At 33.5% G+C, this 9903-nt stretch overlaps 1 protein-coding gene across 1 annotated transcript; it reads right to left on the minus strand.

Annotated features, from left to right (window-relative positions):
* Positions 1–710: 710 nt before the first annotated feature.
* Positions 711–4999, minus strand: RnrS (ribonucleoside-diphosphate reductase subunit M2). The gene is made up of 4 exons (XM_068378531.1): positions 4811–4999; positions 3034–3111; positions 2774–2923; positions 711–1745 (listed from the first exon to the last, which is right to left on the minus strand). Exons 1-4 carry the CDS (start codon positions 4871–4873, stop codon positions 909–911), a joined length of 1128 nt encoding a protein of 375 aa, XP_068234632.1. The 5' UTR covers positions 4874–4999; the 3' UTR covers positions 711–908.
* Positions 5000–9903: the final 4904 nt, after the last annotated feature.

Consider the following 9903-nt stretch of genomic DNA (forward strand, 5'->3'; position numbering starts at 1 on the left):
AGCTCTAGGGCTTACCATCCATCCTAGAATACAGTACTTACTCCAGCAGTTGAAAAACTCACTGGGAGGATGGCCACTCCATAGTTCATACACTCGTCACATGGACAAGACACAGTACAGGAGTGTCTTGTACAAAGGGCAAAGCTGGTGAGGACCATCTCCAGCAGGGAACAGGTGCCATAAGGATGACCATCCCTACCAGGGCAAGTCTGCATGCTGCTTTCTTTGGAAAACAATGCAAATAAAAGATAGTTAGAAATGCTGGTTAGACCCCCGGAACTAGTCCACTCAACAACAAAGTAAAAACTTGTCAAGGTAAAGTGCAGACACCTCTCCTGCTACTCAGGAAATTGAGTACCACTGCACTTTCAATTTCTTTTTTAGGCTGTGAATATCAAGCTGCCTTACTCCTTGTAAAGAATGAGTTTGTATTCATTGGAACAAATTAGCTTTAGAGCAGAAATTTCTTTGGTATATAGGAATTATTTATTCTAACTATTCTATTAGGACCACAATTCCTTACCCTAAAAGAAAATTTTGAATATCATAACCCAATAGTAAAAACTCCATCCTAAGACTAGCCAAGCCTCACATTATTTTGTGCTGCAGGATAAAAAATGTAAATACTGTATATGCACCAGAATCCTGCAAAAAATGTGATCATACAACAATAAACTATAAAATAATTGAGTGATAACTAAAACACTTGGGTTAAATAAAAATTTTATTGCTCGAAATAAAATTATTTCCTTAAAATAAAGCCTTGAAAATACGTCTGGAATATTCCAGACTATCACAAATCAACTTGAGGTTTAAATTAAAATTATCTTTTTTTATATAAAAAATAAGTTATGGTACAAAGTACCCTCTGTAAAGTACATTAATATATATATATAAAAAATCTGGAGTTAAAAGTCTGCGTCTAATGTAAAGCTCCGTTGTTCATTCCCAGACATAACTCCACATTTCTGGTATTCTCCTACTCTCTTCTCAAAGAAATTAGTCTTGCCTTCAAGAGAAATATTCTCCATAAAATCAAATGGATTTTCTACATTGTAAAGCTTATCACAGTTGAGTTCTAGAAGCAGACGATCAGCTACAAATTCAATGTATTGTCTCATTAATACACAGTTCATTCCAATAAGGTTAACGGGAAGAGCATCTGTTAAGAACTCCTGTTCAATTTTGACAGCATTATCAATAATGGATTGGATATGTTCTTGGCTGGGCTTATTTACAAGATGCTTGAACATAAGGCACGCAAAGTCTGTGTGCAATCCCTCATCCCTGGAGATAAGTTCATTACTGAATGTGAGACCTGGCATCAATCCACGCTTCTTGAGCCAGAAAATAGCAGCAAAAGAGCCACTGAAGAAAATGCCCTCAACGGCAGCAAATGCAATTATGCGCTCTGCATATGTGGCGGTTTCATGAGCAATCCATCTCAAGGCCCAATCTGCCTTCTTCTTTACGCAGGGAAGTGTCTCAATTGCGTTGAACAATTTGTGCTGTTCATCGGTGTCCCTAATGTAAGTGTTGATTAAGAGGCTGTACATTTCACTATGGATATTTTCCATGGCAATCTGGAATCCATAAAAGCATCTTGCCTCTGGCACTTGAACATCTTGGCAGAAACGCTCTACAAGATTTTCGTTTACTATTCCATCTGATGCAGCAAAAAAGGCCAACACATGAGAAATAAAGTGTCTTTCTTCATCCTTCAGTTTGTCCCAGTCACCCAGATCCTGGAGAAGAAATATCCTCATCAGATGCAGAATATTACAATTATTACGAGTAACACATAAAGTCATGCTAGTACTGTAGCTTTAGCAATATACTAAATTTAAAAAACAAACTACCCCTCTAACTCAGCAGCCTTCCCTAACTTAATACTGACAAAAATAAAATTGTTACAGCCCTGGTAAATTTTCTTTTATAAATCTAAATTAGGACCATTTTAAACATGTTATTATCAATAAGAAAACAAAGTAAGAGAAGTTAATAAACTATGCAACTTCATTTTTCTGCAATTCAAGTATTTGTCACATGACCGTTTTGATCATTCAATTTTTTTTTCTAATCAAATCCTAGGCATTTTAAATACATTTGGGCCATAATGCTGTACCAAGTGTTGCTGTCAGTGGATGTAAAAAGCACTAATTGCAAAGGTGAAACCAATACAAAAAATGTCAAGCCTTGTAACTAAAAATGGGGTAAATTCCCAAGGGATGAGAAAATTTCTGGCCAATTACAAGAAGCAGGATTACGGAGAGGTAAATGGAAATAAGTGCATAAAGAATGGTATTGATCCTTGATATAACGGGAAAAAGAAACCTTGCAAGTTGGGTAGTTATTGTGCAAAAAAAAAAAATACACTTACTTTGCCAAGATGCAAATACAAGTCGTGGAAAGTAATAAAGATCAGCGATATTTTTTTTTTTTTTTATATTGAATCAACTGAAATACAGGAAAATTTCAAATGCTGGGCATTGACATTTCTTCTTCAAAAGAATAAATGCTAACTATTAAAAATTGTAAAGGTAAAAACTTACAGATCACTATTTATAAAAATCCATTGGACCAAATGTGCTCAAACACATCCCCCATAAATGAACAATTCTCCAGATGAAAAGGAACCCAAAGCTTGAGCGTCAAATGTTTAGATGGGTTGGTGATATAAAAGGGTCAATTTACACCTTAGTTCCACTAAAGTAAGAAATTTACCTTCCTACATTTACATTGGTCATAGCAAGGACGAGCTTAAAAGGTTTACCTTGGATAAATCGACCTCCTCCACAGTCCAGAAAGAAGCTACTGCCTTTTTGTACATCTGGAAAATATCTTGGAACTTGACTGGGAAAATCACAAACCGGCCAGGATTGTCCCGCAGTAAAGGTTCAACTTCCTTGTCAATGGCAACCACCTGAAAAATATTAGAATGTAAGCTGATTGGCCATACCAAAATATGTTTATACAACAGGATTATTTCTTAAGCAAAAAGTATTTTCCAATATACAAATTAAAATCAGTTACCTTTGTTTCTTTTGGAGATTTAACAGGAGTTGAAACTTTGGAGCCATTCTTCTGGACCTTTTTCTTCAACAACTGATCCTGGAATTTCAATGAAGCATGAGAATTACAAAGTTAAAAACTGAATAAAAATAAAATTAATTACACAAAATGAAGAAACAGCACACATTCCAGGCCCATTAACACATTGGAATTATTTTCAAATAGTGGAATCCAGTAAAACTTTAAACCCCCCCCCCCACAACCTAAAGCAATATGAACACCCTACAGTACAAATGAATATGTTAGACATAGCAGAACATTATTTGAATTGACTGGGTAAAAGCTAAACAAAATTAGAGATTTATATTAGTAAAGTTACCATGAATTATATTTACGGCATGTGCTCAACAGTAGTTAACATTGGAGGCAAATCACAAGACCTTTAGTTATTGCAACTTCTAAAGGTAACATAGGATAAGGGAACAAAATTGAGGCCTGGTGAAAATATAAAATAACTTATGTAGACCAGCTAAAACTCTGAACAACTGCATAAATTATGGTTCTCCACTAAAATTAAGAATAGTCTTATTATCATAGAAATTTTTCATGACTACAACTATCTGAAACTCATAACTTAAATTTTTTTATGGTAGAACACCCACTATATATGTATGTATGTATACATTATATATATATATATATATATATATATATATATATATATATATACACACACACTATATATATATTATATATATATATATATATATATATATATATATATATATATATATATATATACACACACAAACATAAAACTGGATTTCCACTAATTATAAAATTACATTCAAAACACCATTAAATATGCCATGTACCAGTTTCATTTTCACCATTACAATTATTGTACTGTACTCTAAAATTATACAAATGTTTTAAGGTTTCAGCCTTAACCTAACAAATCCCTTATTTAGAAAATATTGACCACTTCCAGTGCAATCACTAGAGCCATTTTCAAACTTTCTTTACAAAATTAAAATATTTTAAGCCAAAAAAAACTTAGGACTTTACTGGTAGTTCCGAAGTTTTAAAATACCTAACCAAAAACTACTAACATTGTTTGCTTTACATGTTAGATGTGGGAAATGACTAGCGTTACACAATGAGGGAAAAAAAAAAAAAGAAACATCCGGTCCATGTTAGGTCAAGGAAGGTAAGTATGGGCAAATCCTAATGTATTCTTTCTAGTTTTGGTTAACTTATATATGTCTATATCTATCTATTATATAAATATATATATATATATATATATATATATATATATATATATATATATATATATTAGCGGTTTATATTTATGAAAACTCACACTTGCATTTCAATATTAAGTTATCACAACCTATAAACTCAACTATTTCCTAATGCAAGTTACATTTTCTGAAATTTCTTATTTTATATTAAGGGAAATAACAGCGCATATACGATGCCTCTGGAATACAAAGAAAACTTGTGATAATGGCCTATAATATAACTGAGGTAAGTCATTACTGGACAAAGATAAGTGGTTAGCGTTTACGATACCCCAGCTTACTTCAGCCTAATGGGGACAATTTCAAGCAAACTAGTTAACTTATTTTTATCTGAAATGTCCAAAGCACACAATGGATATGTTAAGGTTGAACAGCCTGTAGTAGATTGAATTGAAATGAGACGAAGATGTAAAGCCGGTAATCCAGGCTTATACTGAGAAAGAATTTACGTCTTCAAAGACTACCCCTTTCATATATCAATATAAACTAACCTGATTCTCTTTTTCATTGATGGAAATGTTGTTCACTCTCTCGGATAAAACGTTGGCGGGCATCTTGAAAGACGAGGGTTGCGTTTACTCCTTGTGGTACTGAAGCTCCTGCTGGTTTGAATGACAGAGAGTCGAGACAACTCCTTAAATTTGGCGCGAAGCCTCCCCCCTGACGTACTAGAGAGCACTATGCCCAACCCCCTAATAACAGACAAACGCTAGCCAATCAGGAGTCACTATCCTGACGCTATATGTATTACTGCGCTACCGGTCTATTTACATAATTTTTTAATTCAAAAGAATGGAAAAATACTGACTTTTCATGAAATATTTCAAGTTTAGAATCGTAAACAAACATTTATATATGGTTTTTTAAAGAATTTTAACTAAGGATATTCACTTTTAACCTGGCACTACTTTACTTACGCCCAAAACATTTACTAAGAAAAAGGCGGGCAACGTTATTGTAAAATTTTCATGTGCCAAATGTATATAACGAACCCTATCACACGATCTTAAAATTATTTTCAAGAAATATTTTATGTAATTTTATGTTTTTGTGTTTATTATTTTACAGCTTATATTCTATTAATTGACCTTAAGATAATTCCAAGTTGAAATGAATACTGAATGCGGGCATTTGTTATGGAAACTTGGCATCTATGGCGCGCCAAAACTTTGTATTTTCTTGGTGTAAACACAAAAAACAGTTGAAAATATGGGGAATGGTGGAATAATTTATTCCGGGGAATTTTTCAATTTCATTTTGTTCTTGGAAATTCTATCACTAATATGATGTTTTGCCTATTTCTACGTCATACCATAGTACAGTACATACACTTATTTTTTTTTGTAAATGAATAATGTATCATCACTGGAGGTTAAAGCCCCGTGGTTTAAAAACAAAATGTTAACTAAAGCTACTGTTATAAGTGAAATGCATGCCTTTCCCCTTAGAAATATAAATCATTTCTTTTAAAATGAAGAAAATAACATTGCCCATGTGATGGAGGCACATAATGTATTAATATGAATGCCATAATTTTAGTCCTGTCAAGAAATATTTGATGGTAGTCAGTGCACTTTATCCCATTAGATTGGATTTACGGATTTCAGCCTCATAGCTGGGCGCTAGTAATGTTCAGAATCAACTAATTTGTCTGGGGTAAAACCTTAAAATGATACTAATTTAAAAGTTATAAGATCTTTGACAGCAGTGGAAGAAATTAAGCAAAAACTGAGTCCAGTAACGCCCACAGTACACCACATAAGATGCACTGACTTTTATTATTTGTTTCGTCCTCAGAGTGTTTATCGTCAATTCATATCTCAAGTTATCTTTTGATAACGCGGTTCTCATTCTTGTCAAAATCATTTTACAGAATTATCATGATGAATTCATTGTAACACTACAAGGTTGGAATGACTTTATCGTGGACACTGGCTAAAAGCAAAGGAAAGCCCAAGTTCTTTATAACAGAAATTAACTGTGTTGTCCTCATGGGTGTTCCGTAGAATTAGGGAGTTGATTGTTCATGCCAAGATACCATAGTGCATATTTTTTTTTAGTTTGTTATTAACTACCAAAATCAATCGATACAGTGTTTACACTGAATGATAAGTGTCTGTGGAGAGGAAATATAGGCGATTGTCATGCATATTTTACCCCTAACCCTTATCTTGTTAGTTTCAGATAAACATTTATGTATTTTATAAAATTGGTCGTAAAAACAGATAAACGAATCAGGAAAGGACTTGTATTCTACAAATACCAACCGTAGCAAACATCCAGCGTTGGCTGAAAAATTAGGACTTTTCAGAAAAACCGTTATTAAATGGCAGGTGCTAAGAAAAAGTCTAACTTTACTTGACACTGGTCTTATGATGGCCTGATATATTTAGTGTATATATATATATATATATATATATATATATATATATATATATATATATATATATATGTATGTATGTATGTATATATATATATATATATATATATATATATATGTGTGTGTGTGTGTGTGTGTGTGTGTGTGTGTATGTGTGTGTGTGTTCATCACGTGTCAGCTTGCGTGATTTCTAAACGTCTGAGAGAGAGAGAGAGAGAGAGAGAGAGAGAGAGAGAGAGAGAGAGAGAGAGAGAGAGAGAGAGAGAGAGACCAAGCTGTGGTAAAGTTATAGAGATGTGTGATTATGGATTTTACCTCATGTTCTCTTCAGTAGCTACAAATGTCTAATTCCAAAGTTATATTAGTGTAGTGAACTGTGCATACTTAGCACTCATTAATATCTTAATATCAGAAAAATAAGAACATTTCAGATAGAATTTAGATCACACTAGTATGTTTGGTAATGGTGTATATTTTTTTTTATACAGTAAACCCAGCAATATCCAATTTTACCTTGTATGAAATAATTTTAAAGTCGTTAAAACGGGGTTACTACGTCACTTCCATTTGAATGCTAGGTATGGCCCCACGGGAGAGGATGGTTCAAGCTAGGGGCACTGTGCAACCCCAGCAGCAGCATCAACAGAGTCGAGTGTCGACGAAATTGTTGCGCCTGGGGGCGTGGGCGGCTGGGACCCCATCCGGTCTAGGTAGTAGTGGTGGGCTGGTGGCTGATTTCAAACCTTCGCGTGACGTTTGCGTTTCCTGATTCTGTGCTTACATGTTGGTAAGAGCTGTTAGAACTCGGCGTTGGCTGTATCTTGCGTCATTCAATATACCTAAAAAGCAGCCGCGTTCACCATTATTCCTTTCAAATTTCTTAAATCATCCCATTCATCACATACAGTATACTGTGCACGGGGGTGGTCAGATTTTGAAAACTGAAATAGGACACACTTAAATTGGAGACGTAGTTGAACAATATACACATACGACTTATGTGAAGTTCCATAGATTTTGTTACAATCAGCTGTTCATTACGTGTCAATGCAATTTAATATTGCAATCAGATATGTTTTGCAGCTTTACAGGATAATATAACTACATGTTGACTTTTCATGATATATTGAATAAATTGCAGACAATAAAAACGTGATGAAAACCTTTCCATAATCCTTTAAAATTATTTATGGACTGCGTCTTTACCTCTTATTTTGCAAACTTTCATTAGTCTATTGTATTTATCTTTCAAATATTGAAAATACGAGACAAAAGGCTTCCCGGGGAAGGTCGATATGGGGCAAGTATCATAAATAATGGACACTCGCGTCCGTGAACCTAAATTTGAATAACCTAATATCTTTACTACCTTTGCGTGTTCATATTTGTGTTGGTGATAGTTAGGACCCACGTACTCTTTATCCGTATTATTTTTTATTCTTCCAAGAAATTGCTAATGTGCAGCCCATATTTGATATGACGAAAAAAAATTACTTGCGATATAACATGATAATTTACTTATGCTAAAACAATGAATAATTGACAACCAGGAAAACGTAAAATGACATATAAGATTTATAATGTAAAAATTTCAAAATTAATCATTACTATAATATTTTCACTACTCTATTTATGGATATTTCCCAAGAGAGCCTACTCATGTCATTTTAATAAAAAATCACCGAAGCGTATCTAAATACAATTTAGTTCCTAACATATATTGATACAATAGTCCATTAACAGACCTCAACTTGGACTTTTTCCTGTTAAGCTTCAATATCATGATGGCTTTTGGTGGTCAACATTTTAAACGACGCATTTTCATGATAAATAGGGAAATTAAATTTAGTTTAAACTACAAATGATATGTTATATACCCAGGGCCTGTATTGTCCCAAGTGTAGACTTCATTGGACCTGGAAGGGTTTTTGTTATTGCATCAAACTTTGCTAGCCAGCTGCCACCATCAGGCCATTATACTTGAATATCAGTCCGATTAACTGGACTAATTATTACCATGGAAACTAGTCCAGATTTTGCTAACTTAATTTCATATTGTGGCAAAAATTATATGCATTCAAATGAATTGGTATTTGATATTCTCATAACATAAGGTTAAAGGATATATGGATTTTGGATTTCAAATTGTTTGTCATTTCTTTACTAGTGAAAATATCCACCAAAATGTGTTTTCGGAAAATATATCCATGTTTTGCTAATCTCTCTCTCTCTCTCTCTCTCTAATTATTAAATACATCTGCCTTAATTGTTTGTATCCTCATTTGAAATTTGTTTTTACTAGCTCTCCTCTCTCTCTCTCTCTCTCCTCTCTCTCTCCCTCTCTCTCTCTCTCTCTCTCTCTCTCTCTCTCTCTCTTCTTATATATATATATATATATATATATATATATATATATATATATATATATTATATATATATATATAAAGAGAGAGAGAGAGAGAGAGGAGAGAGAGAGAGAGAGAGAGAGAGAGAGAGAGAGGAGAGAGAGGAGAGAGAGGAGAGAGAGAGAGAGAGAGAGCTAGTAAAAACAAATTTCAAATGAGGATACAAACAATTAAGGCAGATGTATTTAATAATTAGATTCCATCATTATCGTATCTAACATTTTTTCTGTATGTTGGCTTGGTGCGTTATAGTAATATTAACTAGTTATGGGGTAGTTTAGAAGCAAAAAAAAAAAAATTATGCTTGTGATAAGATTTGAACTCGCTATGAGCATGAAGATGAAATTAAGGCCATCCTTTCGATTGAAACTAGTGCAATCTCGATGGGATTTGCCTTACCTAGATAAGAATTAATCTTGTTCAGATGACAGTGTAGGAATACAAAGTGGAAATTTGAGGGACACCACGAATGACTATTTTCAATATTGAAAAAGCATTACTAGCTCAGAAATGTTATCTGTTCTTCTGAACTACAAAGTCAAAATTTCCAAATTTAATGTTTGTTTCATTATATTCAATGAAAACTGTGTAATTGACACCAGCAGTTAAAACCTGATAAAAAAAAGTATCTTTGATCCCAGTATCAGATATTTTTGTGAATTTACAAATTGAAGTAAGGCCCGCTATTCTATAAATATGAATATTGGGAAGCGAGCAAAAATTGGCTTTGAGAACAATTGGAATTGTTCTCGTTAACACACAGGTTATTACTGCTTACTATTTATTTTTTAATGGTAGC

This window comes from Palaemon carinicauda, chromosome 8, assembly GCF_036898095.1.
Source record: "Palaemon carinicauda isolate YSFRI2023 chromosome 8, ASM3689809v2, whole genome shotgun sequence".
Classification (NCBI taxonomy): Eukaryota; Metazoa; Arthropoda; class Malacostraca; order Decapoda; family Palaemonidae; genus Palaemon; species Palaemon carinicauda.